Source organism: Nyctibius grandis, chromosome 26 (assembly GCF_013368605.1).
Source record: "Nyctibius grandis isolate bNycGra1 chromosome 26, bNycGra1.pri, whole genome shotgun sequence".
Taxonomy (NCBI): Eukaryota; Metazoa; Chordata; class Aves; order Nyctibiiformes; family Nyctibiidae; genus Nyctibius; species Nyctibius grandis.
Window position 1 is genome coordinate 3,779,895 of NC_090683.1, and position 26,219 is coordinate 3,806,113.

At 42.8% G+C, this 26,219-nt stretch overlaps 1 protein-coding gene across 3 annotated transcripts in view; it reads left to right on the forward strand.

Moving 5' to 3' along the window:
- TANC2 (tetratricopeptide repeat, ankyrin repeat and coiled-coil containing 2) overlaps positions 1 to 26,219 on the forward strand; it is a 206,714-nt gene that overhangs the window by 69,935 nt on the left and 110,560 nt on the right. The window contains exon 5 of one of the 3 annotated variants that reach the window (XM_068418571.1): positions 14,502 to 14,612. The exons of the other annotated variants lie outside the window; for them this stretch is intronic. Coding sequence (XP_068274672.1) covers positions 14,502 to 14,612 — 111 coding nt within the window. The remainder of the gene's footprint in view (positions 1 to 14,501; positions 14,613 to 26,219) is intronic. 3 annotated transcript variants of the gene reach the window in all.

The window sequence follows — 26,219 nt, forward strand, 5'->3', positions numbered from 1 at the left end:
AATCATGCAGTTGTAACTTAGCTTCATGTCAAGTTTGTTCTAAAGCTGTAGTGCCCTTTGTTTTACAGAGTCAGATACCATAAAATTTAAGCAGAGGAAATGTGTTGGTCAGCTTTTGTAAACCTGGATTGGCAGATGCTCATTTAAACCTCACATTGTTCTCTCCCAGTGTTTTAAAATTTCACCTCTTAAGAAAACAAAGACTTGTTTCTGTACCTTTGTTTTCACCAGGATATGTTTGAGTATCACATTAGTTCATGCAGAGGTGAAAGATCTGGACTGCTGCTTGCTCTCTCCGTTCTTCTCATTTTGCCTGGTTTATTTTTTCACAGTGTTTCTGTGATTTTTCTCCATAAATGTAACATAGATGAAGTTTTTTTATGTACAGATTCCTGTCTACTGTATTTCTTTAGGAAGCAAGCCTTTCTCTTTTCTTTCTGTTCAGATCAAGATCTATTTAGACAAGTTGGTGGTTTAAGTTCTTTGTGGTTTTTTTTTTTCCTGATTAGAATGTCCAGTTCTCTATTTAATGAGTATATGACTACAGAGAACAATTGCTGAGTGGATTTAAAGAGCCCCTTAAACTTCAGCATTTATCAAAGGTTTGCATCTTCATTTCATTTCATGGAAAAAAAAAGAAGACTAAGCACTTTGCTTTCTGCACTTCTTCCTAGGACATGCTTTGAGATTTCTAGAAAGTTTGAACAGGTGAATAAGCTTGTCCAGTGCTTAATTCATATTACTGTTGCTCTTACAAACAATGTGAATCTTTCTAAAGGAGATGTACCAAAAATCCAGCCTCTTGCCAAGCTGAGCTTCTGCTATAACCACGTATTTATGACCAAACCAGTTACTTTTTAAAAAGAATTAAATCCAAAGAAAAATTAGCTTCAACAAAACCAATCAGCTGTCCCACTCCAAAAAATCCCCAAGCCTGCCTTTAAATAAATTAACGATGAGCACTTTAACTCTGTATGTTCTAACTGATAAATCATTATTATTGGCGATGCTGTTACTGCTGATGGAGATAATGGACAGCTGGGGAAGCTTTCACACTGTAATACCTAATTTGAAGATTTTTCCAGCAATGAATACAAAACCCAGTGGGGAATTGCTGCAGATGTGCACCAGGACATTGCACCAGCTAACAGTGAGGTAGCACAGATTGGTACTGCGAGAGGGAAGGGCCAAGGCAGTGAGCTGTTGGACTTGGTGGGACTTTTCCTGTTGTCTCAGCAGCATTTTTGGAGCTTTTGTATTGAATTTCTGTCTCTCTGCATCTTTTCTGTTACTGCAAAGTATCAAATGTGTTTAGAGGGTGGGAAAGAGGGCTGGAAATGCAGCTTGTGTAGCTCGCTTCTCCTGATCTGCCTTGGAGTGCTCAAAATGGGCAACAGGAGAGGAGCAGATGAGGAGTGATGGTGCGGTCGGGGCTGGTTGGAAGATCATAGAATCATTTTGGATGGAAAGGACCTTTAAGGTCAAAGATGAAGGTGTCAGCGTTGTGAGGAGGTGGCACAGCTATCAGATACCGTGAAAGCTGGATAGGGCAAAAGCGGAGATGTTAAAAATGAAGCTTCAATTCAGAACGCTCAGTTTGACAAAGGATAAAGGTAAAGCGAAAAGGGGAAGATACGGGCGCTGAAGATGCGGAGAGGAACCAAGGCAGGTGCGAGCTGGGGTAAGGCAGCACTTCTGAGGCAGGTTCCGACACAAGTTGTTCTGGGAGTTGCCTTTGTGGAAAGTAGCATGCTCAGGAGCTCACAGAGGAGCAAGGATATCTTTGATCCTTTCGTTGTAATGCCCTACTTTAAGATTTCTGTGATGGGCAGGAAAATCACTCAGCAGAAGAAGGAGGAGCAGCAGCCGTGCCTGGTGTCGCCAGCAGTTCTTCAGCTGTCAGAGCTGGACCAAGCATCACTCTTGCATTACCGACTGATTTTTAAAATACATTTATATTTTTTTTTTTCCCTGCTTTAAAAATCTTTTTGGCCCTAATGGAGCTTGATTCTTCTCTCAGGCACACGAATGGCCCCTCTGGCTGTATTTTGTAAAGCCAGCCAGCCACCACGCGTGTTGAGACCCAGGGATGGATGGTGTGTCGCAGATGGAGTTGTGGTCCTGTGTGTGTGTGATGAAGAGTGCAGCTCCTTGGGTTGGTACCGTTTGCAGGTTGTGGAGAGTTGAAACTTGGAATTTCTGCAAGGTTTTTCTCTGCAAAGATGAAGCAAGGCTTAAGAGGACACAGTTTTTTTCCTCTGTTATACTTCTCTCTTTACCTTCTCAGTCACAGAGGTGAATAGGTGTGAGAAAATGTTTTTTGAAGGAAAGTCACCAGATTGGTGTGTTTCAATAAATGGTCCCTGGCCTTGTTGTGTGTCGTGACTGCTGCTTCTTCGGCTTAGAAACGGGCCCTGAGAGCGCTGCCTTCCCACCAAAGTTAACGTTATTTTCACTTGAAGGGCTAGGCAGGACCTGGTCCTTCGTGGGACATCTCGCTGCTGTCACAGGATGCTTGTGCCACCGAAGCCTCGTAGAGGTTGTTGGGTCTTAAATCCCATCACACTGGGAAGCGTTGCTCTCCTGTGTCTGCCTGTGTCTCTGGCAGAGGTGGGTCCAGTTGGTCGGCTTTAACCGTCTGTGTTCGCACAAATAATGGCACGTTCATTAGATATTTTAATTTAATCATTTAGGCATACCATATTTCCTTGTCCCTGTTCCTCTGTAGGAGGAAAGGCTGATGCACAGTCATCACTTCTCAAAACAGAAAGTTCTACCAGCTCATGTGCTTCTACAAGTAAACGAAGAATTTTAAAAGCAAAGAATAAATTACTGAAAACTAAAGGTGGTTGAATAGTAGCAATTTCCTTAGATAAAAAACCACCTTGTAAACACAACGTAATACAGTTTTTCAAGTGTTAACAAACAAGTTCAGTTAATTCAGGCTTGTGTCTTGCCAGATAAGCAGCTTCATTTTAAGAATATAATATTCTGTGAAGCTCCTACCAGCAAAGAAGTATGGATCCTAAATCCAGTTTCATGTCAGTTGAACAATTATGCCTACGTGTCAGTGTAATTATAGGTCTGCCTTTAACAGCTAAACCAACTAAATTAGTTTTAGCATAGCAAAACTGGAATGACTGACACATAAATAAAATCACCTTACTCTATTCCCATCTTTTGCCTTCAATTTAAATGCTGTTGTCAAGTAAGGAATTTCTATTAGCTTGTGTGCGATATAGTCCTGGTCATAAACAATGGTGTTGTGTAGTGAACAGCATCTAGTCTCATATGTGCTTTACCATGGGATTACTTGGGCGTTGAATGGCAGGGTGTTTTACGATTTAGCCTTCTCTCGTATCGTGGTTACAATATCTTGCTATGATCTTAAGGATATAGAGGGAGAATGAATTAGATTTTGTTTATGTGCAACTTAGGCTGACTCCTGGCCTTGGCCCCTGTCACTTCTGTTCTGATTCTTTCTTTTAATTTGGTTATATAATTTGATGCCTACCTTTGATCAGTCTTGGCTGCTTGTAAAATACTTAAACAGCTTTCTTGCAGCAATGTCTAGAGTGAATAATCCCTTTTTGTTGTTCCTTTTCAGATCCCTTGCAAGCCTAGTGCAGTTTTTAATTTTTTACTGCTATAATAACAGAGGAGCTCTAGAATACAGAACAGCCCAACCTCACATGCAGCCTTAGGAGAGGCAGCGGGTACCGACCTCGTCGGTGCAGCCGCTGTGATGAAAGAATGACAGAGAGGTGGGTCTGTCTCGGATGGCAGCAGTGGTAGAGCAGGTCATAAAAACAAACTGTGACAAAGCACAAGGACCAGGAGGCGTTCAAGGATGCTGAATTAGTGTCTCTGCTGGGTAACCTCTCCTTTGTAACTTCCTTAACACCAGGCGACTGAAAGGTGGTTATTGTGGTATCAAGTATGAAAAGGGCTCTGAGGGAGCTCTGGGAAACTACAGACCCCTTCGCCTGATGTCTGTGTGGAGCAAGTTAATAGGAAGTTGCAGACAACACCGAGATGGGCGGGAGTGTTGATCTGCTGGAGGGTGGGAAGGCTCTTCAGAGGGATGTGGACAGGCTGTATCCATGGGCTGAGGCCACTGTGTGAGGTTCAACAAGGCCAAGTGCCGGGTCCTGCACTTGGGGGACAACAACCCCACACACCGCTACAGGCTGGGGGAAGAGTGGCTGGAAAGTGCCTGGTGGAAAAGGACCTGGGGGGGGGTTGGTCGATGGCCGGCTGGATATGAGCCAGCAGTGTGCTCAGGTGGCCAAGAATGCCACCAGCATCCTGGCTTGTATCAGCACTAGTGTGGCCAGCAGGACCAGGGCAGGGATCATCCCCCTGGACTCGGCACTGGTGAGGCCACACCTCGAATCCTGGGTGCAGTTTTGGGCCCCTCACGACAAGAAAGACCTTGAGGTGCTGGAGCGAGTGCAGAGAAGGGCAACGAAGGTGGTGAAGGGTCTGGAGCACAAGTGTGATGAGGAGCGGCTGAGGGACCTGGGGGTGTTTAGCCTGGAGAAAAGGAGGCTGAGGGGAGACCTTCTCGCTCTCTACAACTGCCTAGCGAGGCGGGGGGTCAGTCTCTTCTCCCAAGGAACAAGAGATAGGAAACAGCCTCAGGTTATGCCAGGGGAGGTTTAAATTGGAGATCAGGGACAATGTCTTCCTCAAAAGGGTTGTCAGGCACTGGCACAGGCTACCCAGGGCAGTGGTGGAGTCCCCATCCCTGGAGGGATTTAAAAGCCGTGTAGATGTGGTGGTGAGGGCCATGGGTTAGTGGTGGGCTTGGCAGTGCTGGGTTAACGGTTGGACTCGATCATCTTAAAGGTCCTTTCCAACCCAAACGATTCCATGATTCTGTATGAAGTGGTCTGAAGGGCAGAGTTAATGCTCGTCTGGATAAACAGAGTATCTTAGGAAAAAGTTAACGTGAGTATTGCCAAGTGGCGTTAGGCTCCACCAGCCTGTCGGGATGGCTTTGGAAGAGTCATTGCCCATGTGGAGGAGAATCCAAGTTGATGGTTTCCCTGAGTTTTCAGAAATGAGGTCGGCAGTGCAAAACCAGGAGGCAGTTTTTCAAACTGGGTAGTTAATTTGGATGAAGCTGTGCTGCGAGGTGTTGGGAGCTGAAAATCTCCCACTTATCTCCAAAAGTGACTGATTATTTTAACGGAGGGTGAATTTTTTGTGGGATTCGCGGGATGACACCTCTGGCTCCAAGTCCCTGCATCGCATTGTGTGAGAGACACTTCTCCAAGATCTGTCTTATGATCAGCTTTATACAGAAAAGAGGAAAATGTGTTTAATGAGTTTCTGATTTCTTTCATGAAAGTTTATCTTGAAATCTGAGCATTGTGTTCTGATGAGTCAGGCTTTATACTTAGAAAATGGTGAAACGGTTTCTTTCTAAACAGGGAATTAATGGGGTTGCTTATAATTTGATTAAAGTGACCAAGCTCTTTGCTGCTTTCTTTAGAATTATTAACCTTTACGGTATATCCAGGTCTTTTTTTGACAGTTTTTCTTATTTTTGCTGCCAGTGCAGTATCTGAGTCACTGAATTGCTAAAAGAACTCCAGGACAGTAGGAGTTTGAATGGGAATAACGCAATTCAGCACTCGTTTTCTTGTTGCATTCTCCTCTCATCTGTTTTAAATTTAACATTTAATGAAATAAAACTGTTGGGAAAAAGGGCTGTGAGGGGGGTGAGGAACGCTTTCCCCTCCAGCTCTGCCCTGTCCCGTTTCTGCCATTTGGGAGGATTCTTTGGGTTATTTAAGCAGAACTTACGTAGGCTTAAAATTCTGATGACATGAATTCATCCTGTAGTCCCTGGTCTTCATTCACTCTGTTTTTTTTTTTTAGTATAACCAAAGTCTGAAACTTGAAAAGGAGAACTGACTGCAACAGAAATTTATGAAAAATGTCAGGGGGGGAATTGCTTATTTTCATAACAAGATGACTTAGAGAGCTGGAGCAAGTGATGCTGACTGCCTTTCTCTTCTTCCATCCTCCTCCTCTTACACACGAGTTTCTACCTTGAGTCACACATGAGGAATTGCTACTAGAAGAGGCAATTTTTAAAAAACTTCAGAAGTTGCTGAAAAGAAGAATCTTTAGATGGGGAAATGACATGGAGGAGTTTACTACTGTGACACAGCTCCAAGGAGTCAAAAACAATTTGACAAGTTGGAATGGAAGGATGAAAGTACCGTATCCTCCTCCTGCCATGTCTCAATGTTAATTAAATAACTTGCTTCTCCTCAAAGCTGTCTCCCCTATGGGGATAAAGACTTTTTGGCAGCCCACGTTGGAAATAAACTTATCTACAGGGAATGAGAGAGGGTTTTTTTTCTTCCTGGGATCATTAATAGGAGCGACTTTCTTCCTAAAGGCTTGCCAGAGTGTTCTAGGCAACAGCTGCTCAACAGATTCATGCTGGGCTACTCTGACTGGTCTAACCTAAAAGTAAAACATTTCAGCTGACCCAGGAGAGGGGCTGCTTTGCCGGCTGTTGTCTCCAGCAGTGATAAGTTTGATAACAAATTGCTATTTCATTTGCTCTATGTGACAGAAAATAGTTGCATAATAATAAGCAAAATGGAAATTGAGCTAAAATTCTTTCTGGGAGGGCAGACTGAATACAGGTTAGTGGTTTAGGTGAAATTATTTTCTTTTTGAATACACAAATTTATTGCAAATATTGTACTAGCCATTACTGAACACTTCACGTAGAAATCTGCATTATTTTATTCTGTATGTATTGAAAATACATATAAGCCTTTCAAAACCAAGTTACTTTCTCCCTTGAAAATTAATTAGGAGTGCCTGTTCATACAGGAGGTGATTTTGATCAGTTATTTGTCTTTATTTAGGAGAGGCTGTAATAATTTAAGTAAGATGAGTTTGATTTGATAATTTGATTTGATTAAAATACTTCTCTAGCAGACTCATTCCTTTCTGATGTCATTGAACATCTTTTTTATAACGTTCCTGCTATGGCTTGGTAGTATTTTCTGTGCCTCCTGCAGAACTGTTAACCTGGAGAGAGGCAGAGAGGGTGAAATAATTTTGCAGTAGGTCTCTGTGGTCCCACAGGATCGTATAATCCACTCCTCCAGAGAAGGTTATTCCTTGTTTTTACAAAAAACATTTCCAGAAGCAGTAATAGGCAAACCCATCATGTTACAGACTTCTTACAGTGTAAAGAAGAATTTTTAAATTAAGACAGTTTTTGATAGTTGTTTATTTTAACTCCCCTTTTCCCTTCCTGTTCTTCCATTACCAACTCGCCGGACTCTCTTCCTGCCTTTTTTGCTCGGTTCCTCTTTCCACCTTCATTTCCTTCAATTTTCTTGTTTCAGGACCTTATCTCCTAAACTAAACATGTTTTCTGAAAGTTTTGGAACAAGTATGATGTTTCTAGACACCACATTGTTCTCACTACTTGTATGTTCTGCCCTGCCCTTGATGCTGCGATAACCAGGTGATGAAAGGAGAGAGGCTTTAAAATGAAACTTTAAAAGCATTTATACTCTCAAATAACAGAAGGGAAAAAACTGTTACTGTTACACCAGGGTTTCTGTAAAATAATGCTGGATTATCTAAAGAAGGATGTTAACCTGTAATTTTGCTATTTTAATTTTAATGATTTTTTTTTTAATTTATAGGTAAAAATCCTAATTACACATAGCTGGTATATTAGTGCCACAGCAAAAATAATCACATGCTCTGTAATTTTCTCTTTTTATGGCTCTTACCTCAGCAAAATAGTCATTTGGGATCAGAGGCAGCACTGAAAGCTGCATCTCTCATGTTTTGGGTGTAGTCCAGCTGTGTTGAATCTGACAGTTATTTGTTCCAGGAGCTCCGTGGATCAATAGTACTGCAGCACTTAAAACATTTTAGTACGAGGGAGACTTCAATAAAATCTACTCTCCGCAGCATTACGTAGCCGTTGGGCAGCTTCCAGCACGTGAATCAGCCTCTGGCACAGCAGCCGTCGTTATTAACTAAAGATGGGGAAGGGGTGATGCGCAGGGCGCCCACTGTTACTCTCTTTAAATACGAATTTTCTGAAGTTTGCTCTTCAAACCGCTGCTCTGGCTCTTCCCATCACAGCTGAACTTGGGCAGCATTTTGTAAAAGCTTGTGCATTTGGGGGGATGCTTTCTCTCTATACAGAATTTATATGATAATCCTGTCCTTAGAAACTTTCCAAATACAATGTTTAAGTGCAAAATCCAGCTCCTGTTCAGCTGAACCAGTTCGCAAGAGATGAGCTGAGGTTGTTTAGCCTGGAGGAGAGGAGGCTCAGAGGTGACCTTAGTGCAGTCTACAACTACCTGAAGGGAGGTTGTAGTGAAGTGGGAGTTGGCCTCTTCTCCCAGGCAACCAGCGATAGGACAAGAGGACACAGCCTCAAGCTTTGCCAGGGGAGGTTCAGGTTGGACATTAGGAAGCATTTCTTCTCAGCAAGGGTCATTAGCCATTGGAAGGGGCTGCCCAGGGAGGTGGTGGAGTCACCATCTCTGGAGGTGTTTAAGAAAAGACTGGACATGGCACTTAGTGCCCTGGTCTGGTTGCCATGGTGGTGTCAGGGCAATGGTTGGACTTGATGATCTCAGAGGGCTCTTCCAACCTGATTGATTCTGTGATTCTGTAAACACAGAGCGGTTCACGCGTTTTCATCATTCGTGGCACCCTTTCACCTCTTTAGCCTGCGATAAAACCAGTATTTTTACGCAAAGATAGCAAATGTCACTAGTTCATCCCCTTCTGGCAGAGGAAGGCTCAAAGCATGGTTGAAATTCAGCTGTACCTGTGTAGGGGAGAGGACGAAACTGGGCAGAAAAGCTGATTTTGAGCCGAGCTCCTTGGCTGGACTCTGCCCAGGACCTGCCCCGTAGGAGCGAGTCGAGAATTGAGGCGTGTGGCCACGCTGTGTTTGTATTTATAATAACAAAGCGTGTAACAGAAAGCTGTAGTGGTTTGCATTAATACAGTTCAGGGCACCATAACGTGCATTTCTCTAACACTTGTAAGGAGCCGATAGAAGGAGAGGCTCCCAGGTCCCCCGGGATGGTCCATCCATCGTTCATGCTACGGAAAAAAGTCGCTGTTTCCTCCAGCATCTCCCGTGTCCGTAGACGGATTGGTTTGTTGTGTATCTTCGTGGGTGTATGCACACACACAGATGTGTAGGTGTGTATATATTGTAGTCAAACCATGGAATGAGTTCAGATCTGCTGAAATTACTGCCTGGAACAACACTTTGTTGATCAGGTCATTAGATGTTAATAACCCTTTTTTGGTGAGACATTCCGTTCAGAGCTGAAACTGAGTTTAGTAGATGAAGCGTTTTGCTAATCCATTATAATTTTCTTTTATCAATGCCTTTTAATCTAAAGAAAACCTTTTTTTAATTAAAATACTGACTCATCTGTAAATTATGTGACAATGAAATGGAAACGTAGAAAATGCAATAGAATTAGGGAGCTCAATAGGCTGAACTAGAGCACGATGCTAATGGCTGTAAAGTGATTACTCTGAAAGAATAAACACACCCTGGGTTTTCATAGGATCACAGACTGGTTTGGGTTGGGAGGGACCTTAAAGCTCATCTAGTTCCAACCCCCTGCCATGGGCAGGGACACCTTCCTCTAGACCAGGTTGCTCCAAGCCCCATCCAACCTGGCCTTTCTTTGGTTTATTTTTATTTGGTGGTATATTAGATGCTTGATCACAAACAGCACCAGAACTGATCCCAGTGCTCTGTGCTGATGTACAAAAGGATAAACCATGGGCAGCTCCTGAGATGTGAAGTGTTTTCTGTGTTGGTGGGCCCACGCAGCTCTCCCGTACTGCCCCTTCCAGCCTCTGTAATGACAACTTCAGGAATAACTAGTATGGACATACAAGTTTGAGGAATATTATGAATTGACCTATTGGTTTCTGTTCCTCAGGTGGGCATACTCTGAATATCTGTTTTTAAAAAGACTCTTAAAAAGTCAGTCTGCAGATGGCTTGACATTGCCGCTTCTAATCAAATGTTCTCCCTAGTGTTCATTTAACGGGGCTTTATTGCAGTCCTGTGCATCCGTTCTAAATACACGTTTGCTTACGTATGCTTTTTAAGTCGCACCTAGCTGTAGTGTTAGGTGACAAGGTTATTTCTCTTCTGTCATCTGAGGAAAGAAAACAGAGCGTCTCCCACCTCCGCTGATGAAGCAGCGTTATTGGGGCTTAGCAAGTCTTTGGATTTTATCGACTGTATCTTCCCTTGTATGGCTCTTCTAGAGTAAGAAGCCGCCTACGGGTTAATAATCAGGCAATCCTGAAACCCACAGAACTGAATTATTCCTTTTTAGAAGGGCAGTTTCTCTCAAATATATACTTTTCCAAAAAGTACATTATATACAGGTTTTAAACTGTTTTATGTTCCTGTTTGTTTTGAAGCCTTCAACCCTTGGTGACGGTATAGCACTTACAGTGTCCGTGTGGATATTAAGAATTAGCATGAAAACCAAGAAAGAAATAATTGATATCTTTGTCTCTACTGGAAGATAGACCACGTGCTGCGGAAAGTGGCATAAATGAGCCATCTAATTAAACTTCCTGAATGCTTGCCCTGGTAATTGTTTTGCATTACGTGGTTAATTCCTACCCTGGAATTAGCATCGCTTTCCTTGCGCAGGAAAAGTTGCTGTCAAAGTCGAATGAGAATTTCATTTGTGCTGAAGGAAGGGTTTTCGGTTTTGCTCTCCTGGCTTCGATACCGATGGGGATTAATCTCGCTGGGAACTGCAGGAACTAGCCCCAAAAATGTGCGGTATTTGTTTTAAATAACTTCTCTAGCTCTTTAAATTTAAGTTCCTACATTAGCAGTAGCGAGTCAGTTCATGTATGACTCCAATATTATGTTTGCCATCGAGCCCTTGGGAGCAGGGCTGGCCCGTGAGCGTTCATACCACGCGGGCTACTGCCACCAGCTCCTTGGCCATTGACAATGAACCCAAGTGACGGGGTTGGGAGTTGAGGCTACTTGTAACCAGTATGTTTTTCTGCATTAAATGCGCATTTTGCGGTTCTAGAAAGACAGCGTCGCTAACTACTGACCTCTTCACTTAATTACTAATATTTTTATAAGTGCAAATATAATTTTTTCCATTTTTTTTGGAAGAAAAACTGCTCAAAAAATTGCAGTTGTGTAACAAGAAAGGCTGTTTCGATGTTTAGGGCCTAGAGTTGGTCTGTTTCGTACAGAACATCTTATAGAAATAAGAGGCCTAAGGGACTAAGGCAGGTATAGAATACTTCAAATAATTTTTTCATGCTTTTGTTAGTTTTTATAGTGTGTGCCAAATGCTCATCCCATGACTCTGATCATAAGATTTGCCTGTGCTCACGGGAGGATGTTCAGGCAAACTGTTGGGCGTGAGAAGTCACTTTTTATAAAAAGGTCAATGTTCCTCTTGAATATTTGGCTAAAAAATGGCAAAAGAGATTTCTGAATTTATGACATTTCCATTTGTTATTTATTCCAGTGGAAAACTAATGCCCAAATGTGAATCTGTCAGGATAATCTTTGTTTGGACAGGAGTGAGGAGTGCTTAATTCTTTTACGTGAAAATCCTCCCTTCGTGTAATCGGGTTACATAGGAGTTAGGAGGGCTTTTTGTCTTTTTCAGGTTAAGAAAATCTGAAATAAAAGAAACTCTCGCTCTGTGGCTTTCTCCCAGTGTGCAGTTACACTGAGAAGATTGTATTGACTTGAGCTTTTTAAAGTAAACTGTTGTCTTTAAGTCATGCTGACATAGCGTTTCTTCTCTGGTGGTAACATGCATTTTTAAGACTTAAGTCATGGTTTTTAGGGAACGAAAACATAAATACTGTACAATGATGTGTATGACTAAACTTGCAGTATGTTGAGAGTTCACCACATTGTTAATATGAAGCTCGTCGTTGCCCTTGAAAGAAAAATGGGTGGATTGGCTTGGTGACTCCCCGAGCTGATCCCTCGGTGGTAGGTCAGTCGTTTGCAGAAGCCAGGAATTAACGGGGCGAATGTCAGCAGACGGGGTCAGCTCCTCAGTGAGGAGCAAAGACGATCCAGAAGAGATGCAGCAATCAAACCCACGCTGAAATGGGAGATGGCTGGATCTGTTCTTTATCGGTGGGAGCTGACCCGTTAGGTGCTGATCTATGGAAACGGGCGGGTTCTGCATCTTCTGCAGACTTCTGTGTCCTCCCAGAGAGCGGCGTAGTCGGTATCATCAGCTCGCTCTCTGTTAAATTTCTCCTTCCTCTTTGGGTTAGTAACTCAAATAATCTTCAGTGCAAAACCTTCTGCTGACAATCCCATCGCAGTCATTGACGTCTCTTGAACTATGAAAACCACGTTTGTTCTGTATTTCGGAACAAAATGAGCATTGCCAAGTGTCACATCGGATGATTTATTGTTCTAGTGTTAGCCAGAAATGATAAAGAAAGAAAAGATGAGCTATTTCTAATATATATTATAAAAATGACTGTTACTGAGGCCATGGTAAAACATTTGAAATAAACGTATTTGTTAAATCTGCAGTTACAAATGAAATATTAGTAGGTTGGCCTGTTCAGAATTATTATTCTAAACAATTTTCATGCCATAGTAATAATCTTCTCAATATTTACGTGTTTTCATTACATCAGTATCTGGCACAAGGTCATTACTGTGAATAATTTCGTCAGTGGTGTTGGCCAGTTTGCAAGCTGACGGGGTGCGCGTGAGTGCATCGGGGGGGGGTTATACAGTTGACTCCTGGCTTGTGGCATTTAGCAGCACGTCGTGATGGGCTGCACATCCATGAGCTTCATGTGGGACGGTGGCAGGTCTGGGGGGAGAAGGGGGCTTCGAGCCGCCCTTATCACCCGTCGGTCCCTCTCGCATTCCTCCTGCCTGGTGTGGCTCACGTTAGCCCGGCCCCCGTAGCCTCCACGGGGGAACGGGCTGTAAATAGAGCTAATATTCACCCAGGGTTTTCTCGCGCAAAGTGGTAGTGTGGTACATTTTTTTCCCCTCCTCAGATCAGGTCTCCTGGGATGCATCATTAGGGGAACGAGAGTCAGGAGGGTTTTTAGCACCTAGTTTGGTACAGAGAGGGGAGTGATTCCTTGCCTATATTGAGCCTCACAGGGACTTTCTATTGAAAAAACATACCCAAACCTTTATCTCTTTTTTTCCCCACACCCTTTTTTAAAAAATCCTCTGATCATTTCTACACCAGCGAGGATCAGCCGGCTGCGTGAGCCTTTCTGGGCCGCCCATGTCGGCTGCGCGCAGGCTCCTTAAAAGCGAGCGATTTATTGCTGCCTCCGAGGTCATCATCTGCCCTGTTGAGCTTTTATTGCAGGAGATGCATGAGAACAAGCATCCCCCCCTCCATCTTTACTTTCAGACCCCAAATTTAATTTGCAGGACAGAGAACTATAAATATAAATTATGTAAATCGAGGCTATTATGCTGAGAATCAGAGGCACGAAGCGTGCTGACCCACGGTACCGGCCGTAGAGTGGCTTTTCAAATTAGCCTTTCACTTGAATGGGCATGTGAGTTTAACTTTGAAATGTAATGTAATAATCTCTGCATATAACTTATTCACGAGCTCTATTTCTCTGGTCTGGCAGGAATATCTGTTTAAAAACTTATTAATAAAAATTTTTTAGTAATTATTTTATTATATATTATTTATATAATATTATATATATAAATTATATATATTACTTATATTGTAAACAAATGTTGCACAGAACTTTGTGTCTTTTAGAATTGAGACTTAAAACATGCAGAAAAACCCCCTTTCTCTAGCACTAGTGGTCCATACTGCTTTATTACAGAGAGTTTTACCTTTTCCCTGTTCTTTCTTTAAGTCCTTGAATCTTTTCTGGATTTACAAGGATAAAAGTGGAGCGCTTGTTTTTTTTGTCTTGGACAGCATAGCTTTACTCTGATCTTTTGCGTTGAACACCAAATGTTTGGTCAGACATTCAGGATGTTTTGAAATTGAAATGTTATGTTCAGAGGAAACAATTACTGAACACAGAATTTTTGTATTCATTTGAGATATTTATAGTTAAATATGTTAAACCCTGATGGGCTCTGTGTACCTCTCTATGATCTCAGCTTTTCTATGGTTGCTGAATCCAGGCCCATTTGCTTCCTATAAAAAAAATTTAATGAAGTAGGAAAAAAGGAAGTGTTTAAGAGTATCAAGAACGTGCCTTGGTGCTTGCACGCTTTAAAGTAAGTTTGAAAGTTTTAACAAGAGCCATCTCCTTTGTGAAGAATGCAGATTTTTTTTTTCCTGGCAAAAAAAAAAAAAAAGGGGTAACCTGATATGAGTCTGACAGTGTCGTTTAGTTAAGTGCTTCCATCTGTTGCTTGCTATTTCCCTTACTCATGACCTCTCTTTCTCTCTCCCCCTCCTTCTCCTTAGCCCCTCTGAGGAAAGCAAAGTTTGTTGAGAGCCCTCGAATCCCCGAGTCTGAGCTTGGCTCACCAACGCTTTCTTCAGCCCAGAAACTGGACGTTGATGCGTACTGCCCTGGTAAGCTGCATGCAAAGGCTCTGCCCTAAAAAACTGCCGATTCCAGCCCAGAAATTATTTTTAAATGTACTACGGCTCCTTTTTCTAGGTGGTTGATTGGACCTTCCCCAGCCAAGTTTCATTGACTTGGAAACATGAATAAGTATTAGTTTAATTGATACCCATTTACGTTTGTTACTTGGAGTTTTGCGTGTGGCTGCTCTCCCCTCAGAATAATTTAGAAGATCTAGAGAGTTGCTTTTGAGAAGATAAAAATGATCCAATAAACATATTACTTTAAATTTAATTTTTAATGCTGGTCTTCAGAGAGGCTGGAGTGAAACCACGTTTCAGAATATCATTAAATCAACTACTGCAAAACTATGGGCTCTTGTTTACCTGAATCCAGGAATATTGCTTTTTTGATTTATTTTTTTTTTAAGAAATATCTTCTAATTTATGTATCCTGTAGTAATTGCTCTTAAAAGTATACATCTTGCTGGAGGCCTCTGGTTGAAACATAAATAGAAGTGGGTCGTGTCCCTCCCTGGCTTAACCCCGTGTGCGTCTGACGGTTCGGGCAGGCACTTGCACAAATCCCCGGAGCGCAGACAGCCCTCGGGCAGATGTGTGAGCGCCGTTAGATCTTTATAGAGCTGCGTCTCGCCGCCAACTCGCTATTATTTCCCAGATTCTTCCGAACTTGGAAGGGGCGACGTGGGGAGGGCTGGAGGCAGTGGAGGTGCTGCCCTCAGAGGAGGCTGGGACCGGCGCTGTCTCAAAGCAGCAGCAAGTGTTTCGGTGGATTTTTTTCTGAATTCTGCAGTTTCCTCCCCTGGTTTCTCTAGTTTATAAACCAAGGGGACCCGTATTCAACATAGTCCTAGGATGGGATAAAAGGATGTTGCGTATTTTGGTGTGTAAATATGTGACATCTCCCTCTTAAATCTGTATCTGTGGTAGAAAAGGTCATATTAATAAATGATTCTCTGAAATCAGGGTATCATTTATTTCGGTGGATGGTGAGCTTATAGAGTATTCACAATTGGAGGAATTAATTGAATGTTGTCCAGATTTTGAATGTGGGCTTTCTTTAATGTATTGTGTTTGAAAGAGAAGTTGTCTTATTAAAAAAAAAAAAAGACAGTCCCTGTGCTTGGCAGTGCCTCCTTTGAGGCCGTATCGCTGTGAAAAGTGCTCCTTCTTTTTCAGTCATCAGGAATTACAATTAGAATTTTGCTGTTGCAGCTCTTTCTTCTTCTAACTAAATAGCTTCTACTGTCATGTTTATAATTGTTAATAATTACAAACTTATTATGATTGCATCCACAGAGAATTATAATTGAATTGTAAATTTGGCTTAAAAAGCATAAATTCCACATTCCCCTGTCTTGCATTAGCACGTGTGTCTCTCCCCCCTGCCCCAGCTTTGCTTGCCAGGGTGTTTTGAAGGGCAGGACTCGTGCCAAGCCCAGGAGCGGGCTCTGACAATGGGATCTGCGATTTTTTTTCTTTTTTCTTTTTTCTTTTTTTTTTTTGGCCTTTTCATGTCCTTCTCTTGCTGGTAGTGTAGTGATCTGAAAGAAGTGGAGTTTCCTACTGCCTTGAAGTACCACTGAAGAAACACGAAGCATCATTAAGGAAGGAAAAAAAAGTGAGAGCAAGGAAGAGAGTTGTCATAGTACGTGCGGGTGAACAGCACTAACTTGGAGTAAAGGTAGAAACTTCAACTGAGGGGGTTCAGATTGCTCAAATGCGTGTGCCAAGGGAGCTGCTGGGAGCCCCTCTTGTGTCCATGCATGCTTGGCACCCAGGAGCTCGTCCAGCTGGGAAGCCTGTGTTTGCCCAGGTCCAGGGACTGCAGCTTCTGAAGACCCAGCTGGGTTTATGACAGCTGCAAGGAGCGTGAGACAGGCAGGTGGAGAGGGAACGGAGGGGCCCCTTGGGGAAGGGTTTCCGAAGCTGTTCATAGAAGGAAGTTTGTGGCATGCACAGTTGTCCTCTTGCAACGCTGCAGTTCCTCCCTTCTTCCCCCTACTCAGAGCTGCAGCGAGGTGCTGGCAGTGGTCACCCCATGGATGTTTGCTCATCTTCTGGATGGATTATGATTTACCTGCTTGGATTTATGGTCCCTGCTGCGAAAATAGTGGTGACACAAGGGCTGGAGGTATTGCTGGGAGGAGGAGCTCAGGAGATGAGACCTTGGAAAAAAGTAGGTGGCTGGGGAAGGGTCCTTGTGTAAAGGAGAAAAGAAAGAGCAAAGATCTGGACAACTCATAAGGACCAAAGGACTTTGACTCTGGCCATGGCATCCAGCTCCAGATGGGAAGGTGGAGGAAGAGGGGCCGAGTCCTACTCCGGACTGCAGCAAAGCCTCCAGGCACTGGCTGTCTTCAGCTTTCTAAGGAAATACAGCTCCTTTCTTCAGTGTTAGGCTTATTTTAACCCTCTTGTAAAATGTGAAGGATGTTAGCACACAGTGTTAAATCCCAAGTGTCTCCAAGAATGATAATAGGAGTTGAAAGAAGAAAAAAAAAAAAAAATAAGGCTGAAGATATGCTGGAGCCTAGCAGTGGAGTGGAGGTGGAGTGGTTTGTAAAGTGATCCCTGACAAGAAATGTAATTAATTATACACTTAAAGGCAGTTTAAAACACTAAAGAGCAATGAGGAGAGAACATTCTCTACTCTGCGTATAGAAATGATTATTTCAGTTTGAGATGCCTAGAGATGAAATTTTGCTCGATGCTTAAATGTTTCTTTCAAGGCTTCAGGCAAATTTCAGCACGTTCCAGGGAGGTGGTTTCCTGAGCAACCACCGTGCCACCGCTCGGCCTCTCATCCTGCCAGGGGACTTACTGGTTTGACGTCGTGCGGTGTGAATCAGTGTACGAGGTGATGTGCTCTATACGTGTTAATTTTGAGGAAGGAAAAGGAAGAATCAGGTGGCTAGTGTCTTTTGAGGGAAGTTCTAATGGGAACACAGTAAAGCTTTAAGCTTGGTATAAAATTTTTTTTGGAACTAAAATCTTCGTTTTGCCAAAGAACGCCATTAAATTCTGGAAGATGAGTGTAATCTATTTAAGTGAAAGCAGAAATTGGCCCATGTTTTATAGTTGTTGCATTTAAGATGGTGACCAAAACCAGCTGTTTTCATGGCTTTGAGAAACCCATTTCTATCAGGAGTATATTTCTGTCAGAGTTTCTGTGATTGCAGTGGCCATTTAGAGTTCAATCAAGGCGTTTTTGACTTGGAGTGTCTGTGGTGGAGGAGTTGTTCCTTATTTCTTGACTTAGTGGTGACTTTATAAGAAGGCTCTGGAAGGAGTCTGATCTATCCTCCCTCTGTGTCTCTGCTCTGATCCTGCAGATGCTGTTTGGCAGAGACGTTTGCATGTTCCTTCTTGTCAGGTTTTCTAAGACATTGGGACAGCTCAGGGATGACGCCCTCACAGCCACCATCGCTCTTCAGGGGGGTAACATGGAAGAGCAGGAGTTGACCTTCAAACCTCTGTTGTTAAACCTTTTCTGTAATGGTTTCATGATTCACAATTCAATGTGTAATACTTTTTTTTCTCCGAATTTATCACACCTCACTCCTGCCTCGTGGCAGTGCTTGTGTAGTGACTGGTCCTGGCTTCTTGGTTCTGCTTAGTTGTGTATCATGAGGGCATCTCTCTTTGAACTGCTGTTTGTTTTCAGCATAGTAGCTAAAACATATTTTGACTTATTAAGTGCTCAGGAAACCTATTAGAAAGAGTCTGAGATGGATGGTGCTTTCAGGTAATTGCCTTTTGTCTTAGAGCAATGGTTGCAGTTGCATTTTGCGTGATTTATTACGTTGCATTATGTTTCAAAGGCTAAGTGTGTTATGACATTATCTTTTAATTTGATTAAATTCCTCTTCAGAAATCTTGGGACACAGAAATCTTAAAAGTCTGGTCAGGGGATGTTTGCTTGTTCCACATTAGGCTGGCAGGCGGCTGTTTCCATCCCTAACTGAGTTAGGTACCACAGCGGTGCCGCTGCCACAGACGGCAAAGGGTGATTTACCGTCACAGTGTCGTTTATGTTCATCTCATTGCTCCTTTTTCTCTTTCTTTGGTTAAAGAATTGTTGAGGTTGATACCTGCTTGCTGCTGCTGCTTCTTTTCATCATATAAAATGTGTATTTTTCATTTAACATTTTACACTTCTCTTAAAAATATTTCTCGGGTGTTAGAAAAAGCCCTTTAACAGGGAAGGCATGAAACAGCGATGTACTCTGATTTTTCGTGGTGGAAATACAGGCAATGAGCCAAAAACCCCCACGAAACCCCAAACAAAATCCACCACCAGGATCCTTGTCCAACCTCTGTCATATTGGACAGTGATGAATTGGGAGGAAGGCAAGGGAATAATCAAACCATCCATGGCCTGACGAATGGTTTTACTGTTGAATCTTGTGGTTGTCCCAGCATTATCAAGCCCAGTGACCTGAAGGGAATGCGAAATCATTATGATCAGCTCTAATTGCAGAAGAGAATTGTGGCAATTCGGTACGTTGGTTGCTATGGAAGCGATTGACTTTTCTCCTGCTTCTCTTGGGAGGTCAATGCTGGTTCCTTCTGCCGTATGGGAGATGGAAACAGCTTCAGAATAAATTCCTGCGTTAACCACACAAAACGTAACCCCCCCAAATAAAGCAGAACAAAACAAACCAATGCCCACCCTGGTCTGAAATTCTGCTTCCGAGAGAGGCATAATAAAGGTGAGTTTAGACTTTCAGATGTGTGTCTCTGGGATTAGCCACAGACCACTTGCTGGTAGGTATAGTTGGGTTTGCTGCAAACTGGAAGTTAGAGCTTGGAGAATAGTGGCTGGGTTTACAATTGAGGGTTTATTGAACCTTCTTGTCAAAGGGGAGAGATGCTTAAGAGAAAAACCGAAAAGAAATGAATTCCATATACTATTGCCATATGTTCTAGCTGTTAAATAATTCCAGATAACGTGGTATTCTTGATGCTTCCTGATGTGCTCGACTAACAATCAGCTTCCCTTTACAACCTCGGTTTTGGTTTCATCTATCTGGGGGAAAAATAAAAAGGGGGAAAAGGCTTTAAGTGATCCAAATTCTGTTTATGCGAAGAAGTATCCAACTTTAAATGTTGTGGCTACTGCCAAAACACATCACCTGGATGGCCCCTGAAGTGTGTTTCACATCAGATACTTCAGCAGCAGAATTTCCTGCAGCTTAGCACCTTTGGCTGCCCGTCTGGATGGATCCCAGGGACTCTAATGAGTTGTTTTGCTTCATCAAACAGGACTGCTTGCTTTCAGGTGGCCTGTTGGGAAACAGTAACTTTTTATGTGCTAATACTTTGGCTTATTGAATATTTATAGCTTTCTGTCTTGCCAGTAAGTAAATACGTACACAAGCAAACCAGCTCTGTTGATTTTGAAACTGTTGGTGATGGGCCTACAAGGGTCAGTGTAAAGCCTTCTTTTCTGCCACATCAGAGCAGATGTGACTAGGTGCTTGATATGAGACTTTCTTATATGGATGGAGCATCGGAGACCTTCCCCGTAGTGTGTACTTATCCTTTCATTGCTGATGGACAGTGTCAGACAAGGTCAGACATCCCCTTGAATGAGTGACTCCTGGCAGAGGAGTTTCCTCTTCCAGTATATTATTTTTTAGAACAAGGGCAGCCTGCCGCTGATGCTCCCAAATATTGCAGCTTGGGCAGCATGGCTGCAAAAGCGTGATGGTCTTTGAAGCAAGGTGCTCGGAGTGATGTGGATTAGTCAGGAAACAGTTGCATGGGGAAGATGATGTGTAGGGTTTGTCTTCAGTACTGGCGTGGGTCACTGTTTTGCTCTGGGATTGCATTCTGATGACCATCCATGCCGCTTAGCTGTCTTTGGGTGTAGAACATCATCCTTTGGTTGGAAGCAAAACTGAGGGTTAGGTAAGTTCAGGGACTGTTCCAGTAAGCCATGTCTGTGGAACGAGTGCAGGTCTTGGACCCTCAGCTCAACACAGACCTCCAGCACTGTCCTGATAGTCCTTGTGTGCTCAAATGCCCTCTTATCACCTTTTCTGCAAATGGCTCCATCTTCAACTCCTTGGTTGGCCTAACATATCCACCTGTAAACAAAAGTACCTGTTAGGGATGGGACAAAGACATGGCTACTCATGAAACATAAGTCGCCGTATCTTTCACCAGAGTCACTGGACCTTCCAATGGCAGATAACTTACCTCAAATTTCAGTCTGAAGCAACTTCAGTTCTGGCTTAGATAACAGGACATTGATTTATCTCTAACCTAACAAATTTTGCGAAGACACGAAGTATCCTGTCTCAGACCAAGAAATCATTCCTATTGAAAAGTTGGAATGGAATTTTTTTGTGCCCTGTAGCTATCAGGTAACAAATCTGTCTCCGTTCTTACCTTCGGTTTCATTTCTTTTGGACTATTTATTATGTGTGGTCATCAAAGGCTGCCAGGATCATCCTACTGAAATGTTCAGCCATTTCTCCAGCTTTAGGATCTCAATTCATTGCTGACAGAATGGGTAAAATGTGCCTTTTGAACTCCCAGCAGTGCTGCTTGCTTGTTGCTAAGGTCACTGGTGTTTCTCTATGTCTTCATGAAGTGTCACAGGAGCACTGCTCTGCACTTGCATTTTATAATTATAAATTCTAGACAAAACTAAATCATTGCCCCCAGATTTTCCTTTCTTCGACCCTTCAATACTTCCAATCTGGGCAAGATACTACCTGTCAAATTAGATTTGGGAAATCATTTCAACTCTTGTTCATCTCGCGGTAACTCTGTTTCCACTCAGCATCTGTCAGGCTGAATTAGCTGAGCGTCGGCACGTGTTCGGGGTGAGCTGCAGGGACAGCGTGTGGGGGTCCCAGGGCGATTGCAGCCCTGACCTGTCTGTGACAGTGCTGTCCCAGCTGGCTTTGGGCTCCTGCTTGCAAGGCTGTTGATGTCTTCACACAAACTTAATCTTCCATCTTAGCTCCTGGAGCTATTGGTTTCTTTAGGAGCTCTTTAGGCTGCGTTTAAGTTGAAGTCAGCCTTCGCCTTGTATTTATGCCTGTCGTAAGTGGAAATACTGGGATGCTAAGTGAGGTAAAAAGGAGGAAAATAATGGTCACTGGAGTTCTTCATCATGGTTGTGCTGACTAGCCTTCCCTTTTCCCTTCTGGCTCAGATATTTATTTCCAGATGCTTTACAGTCTAGAGGAAGTGGTCAATGATTCAGCCTTTTTTTTTCTCTGCAATGTTTTGAGATACTATTCTTTTGTTTCAGCTCTTTATGGAGGCAAAAACCTCAATATTCATTTTACCAGCTCTAACAATAGAAGGAGGGGAGGTTGCGTTTGTAGAAAACTGCTCAATTCTTTTATAAGCTTGATTCCCATGTCTTAATGTGTGCATGAGGCCAATGAATGTTTTGTTTTTTTTTTTGTCCTACGCAAAAAAGTACTTGAACTTCAGTGATGCTATGGAGAGCTGCTCATAAGTGAAAATATGCAGTGCTCTGAAAGCCACCCCATAACTTCTGCTCTCTTACCAGTTGCCTTGACTTCCTAACCCTCCTCAGGACTGCAGAACAAGGACTTCCTTATTCTTATCCAGCGAGAATATTGTTCCCCTCGCTGTAATTTGTTTTGATCATCGTGTTCCCCCCATCCTGTCTGTCCCTCTCTCTGGGGCAGCACAGCTGCACTTGTGCACTGACAAAAGGAGATGAATCTGCTCATAACCTCCTGCACCACGGTAGATTGTCTACTTTGTTAAGCAGAATTTTTGACATTTTATGTCGCTGATTATTTGACTCCTAATTGCTTGAAAAATAATTACTTTGAACCAAAACCTGAAAATTTTGGCCAGCTGCCAGTTTGAAAGTACAGCCTTGCTGGGAAGCGTTGGCTATACCACCGTATCTTCAAATCCTTCCAGTGGTCTGTAAGTTATTGCAGCATCCAAACTTGTTGTATTTGATCTGAGCCTGTAGCAGCCTTCCTCGCAGACTCCTCTACTCGCTGTCTTCAGTTTTCTCTGAGTCAAGTCCCTGCTGGCTCTTCTGTAGGTTCCTGTGGGGGGTCCCTGTCCCTCCGGGGAAGCGTTGTCCCACCGTGCGTGTTGGCATCTGGGGCAGGTCTCTGGTGCTGCTTGTCGCTCCTGGCTGCCAGCAGAGGCAGCCTGGAGAGGTGTGCTGGGCACTGTGGTGTTCCTGGGCTCCCGGCTCTATTCCCGTCTCTTCTCAGCATCTATTTTCCTTGCCCGGCAAGAGGAGATGTGGTGATGTGTGCGATTACCTGCATGGCTCTCGCCTGTGCCTTCCCCCTTTGGTATCTTCAGTCTTGTATCTCCACCCAGATTACATGGGTGAAATTGCAGATCGAACACTGTGAGGATAGTGTGGTTGATTTTATTTTTGAGTGGTGTAAGATTTTCATTAATATGTTTAACGCTTTAGAGAAACTACAAGTTTTAAATGGATCTCATCCAAATGGTCGATAGGGTTTTCTCCCTCTAACCATTGAAGGATGCTACAACAGCCCTAGGCGTTGGCTCTGCTTGAAAATAGTACCAAAAAGCATGGAAAAGACTCTGTTACATTTATGGTTGCTACTAGAATCGCCTGTAACAGTTTTTCAGAAGTCCGTGTGAGTGCTGGAAGTGATGGAGGTACGGAGCTCAACCCACTGCTGGGTTACCCAAGGATATTTGCACCACATTGAAACCATGCCCAGTCCTTCCACTGCTGCTGGTGTGAACATACCATGTCTCAGCTTTGTGGGATTTTTTTTTTTATATTTGAATTAATTTATGACATAGAAAGTAAGAGTCATCCAATAATGTTTTTATGTTTGATATTCTAATGAGCGGTCACAGTAGATTATTACATCTATGTAAGAGTTTTTATATCCAAACAGTACTTTTGAAATCTCACTCAGGTGTATAATGGCAATAGGTTTCGGAGATCGTTGTCAGCGTTGTAAATGCGAAGATCATAATTTAGTCTGATTGCTTTTAATAAAATTTATTCTGGGGATGGGCTAATATATCAAATATAGTAAAGACAAGGCCTTTATACTGTCGTTGTGTTTTCTTGCTCCGTTATAACCACACGACCTCCCACGTAACAGTGGCTAAAGGCTACAGTGAAGTTTTATCATTTGCCTTCCTAAAGTTTTGTCTCCTTACTCCCTAACTGCGCTTTAACCTGGCAAAACCAGCTTGGGTAAAGAAAAGGTACTTGTAAAAATCCTCTTCTGCATATGTTTTTTCTTCTTAGAGGAAATGTCTGTGGAACTCGTGCAAGAGACTGACTTAATGGAATTAATGATGGGACTTGCGGCAGTTTCTTATAGAAATTATTGGCTAGAGCAGCAACAGCCCCACAGAAAGCAGAGGTGGAGCAGTGCAGAGGCACAGGTTGGGTCCGAGCCGCAGTTTGAACCCTGTCACAGTTCAGTGTTAGGCTTTTGGGTAGCTAAAGGGCTTTGGTATCAATATACAGGGAGAATATATTTACTTTGCGGCTTGTCTGTGGTGTGATTTAACGTTGGTGGGACCGTTTTCCACTGCTCTCACAGAGCTACTAATTGTCTGAAGAGCAGCAGTACAAACCAGACACATAAAGCACTGTGTGTGTAGCCTTTGTCCTTTATTGGTTAAATTTTTAAAAATCTCTTTGTGATATAAACAAGACTGATGAAAAAAACCCTTCCATTAATTCTGAGATGAGGGGGATATGCAGAAATGGTCAAGGGCATTTTCCAAATATAGCTCAAGTGTATCCAGAATAATTTAAAGCAGATGTACGTGCTAACGGGACAGATTCAGGTCACATGGACAGAGGGAAGGCGTTAGATAAACCTCTACGGTTACGTAATTGAAGATGAAAATCATAAATGGTGTCATTTATTTCTGGCCTTCCATAGGTGCTCACTCTTTGCATATAACTATTTCTATTTTTTTCTTTGCTAATTTAAGAATTTTTTATTTTTAAGATAAATCAGTTTCCTATTCAGGCAGATTCTGTGATGGGTGCCACTAAGTGAACTGTTACCCAGTTCTTCTTGTTAGACACTCGCTGAAATAGATTTCAGATGTAATTTAAACTGTATTCGGCGTCTGGTTTTGGAACTAAGAGTATAACCATTAAACCAAAAATATTCTCTGGAGTAAAGACGCATTGTTAGTGTCTCGCAGGGGTGCTACCCTACATCATTTATCTGAAGGATTAGACGACGGTAACTATCGAAACAAGTCACAGAATTACAAAATAAATCATAAAGAAATTTCATTTGCTTGTAAGCAGTTGCAGCTGAGATGTGTGGCAGATTTCATTATAGGAATTGAAAGGATGGAGCAAAGACAGTGGTTTTAAATGATAATGTTCAAAAACATTGTACGTTTCGAATGCTTGCTTGAAAAGAGCAAACCTGATAACTGTGCTTACAAAATGATACATTTGATTTTCAAGGAAATGCTGTGAACATTTATGAGCACTTAGGAACTCCCTCGTACTGCAGATGATGTTAACAGAGGTGTTGAGAGTTGACCCCTTCATAAATACTAAGGGTATATGTAGGTAAGAGATCTGAGAGAGCTGCCAGGATCCATAAAATTGCTCCTAAAGGGCCTAAATCAGGTAAATTCCAGGGTGAATTGTAGAGGTCTTGTGAAGTATTTAAAGTGGGTTGAATTTTTTGAAGGGAGGAAGGATTAGAGGTATTAAATTGCTTGACAAGCTCAGGTTATAATGTTTTTAATTTGCATTTTTGCAGTTCAGTAAAAAAGAAGAATTGTTATTAACTTAAAAGGGTGGCAAAAGTACCTGGAAAGCGTGGAGGTGTGCGCAGCGCTGCGGGGGTCTGGTGGCTCTGGCAGCTGTATTATTTTTTTAAAAAAAATGGATGTGTGCGCCTTTAGCTATGTACGCTGGCTCTGAAGGTTCTAAATCATTGAGCATTGGGTTTAATTATTTGTTATGACTAATTACTTAGGTGTAATATTTGAAAATTGTTCTTCTGCTGTCGAATGGGTGAAGAACTCTTCGGTGGGTTTGTGGCAGAGAGATGCTCTGTCTTCTCCTGCATCCCCCCCGCTCCTCTCCCCTTCACCCCCACGGAGCCCCGGTGACCTCACTGCCCAGCTGCTGATCCGTCCCTGCTCCCCACCCCTCCTCCCGATCGATCAATCGATCTCCTAACCCAGCACTTCAGTCCCTGCCTCAACAGGCTTTTCGATCCCACAGCCCACTCTGCCTTTGGCAACACAAGCTCTCCGTAGCGAAATGACCTCCCAGCTTTCCAGACCCCTCATCTAATTAACCTTCTGCTTGTCTATCCAATCCTCTTGTGGCATCTATTCTGTTATAATTCAATCCAGAAGCAAAATAAATAAGTAAATAAAAAATCATAGTACGCTCCTCAAGGGCTAGAGATGGAGAAATCACATATTCTCCTTTTCTTGTTTCTTTTACTTTGTCTTCTGGTTTCATAGACTCACAAACTGGTTTGGGTTGGAAGGGGCCTTAAAGCCCATCTAGTTCCAACCCCCTGCCATGGGCAGGGACACCTTTCACCAGACCAGGTTGCTCCAAGCCCCATCCAA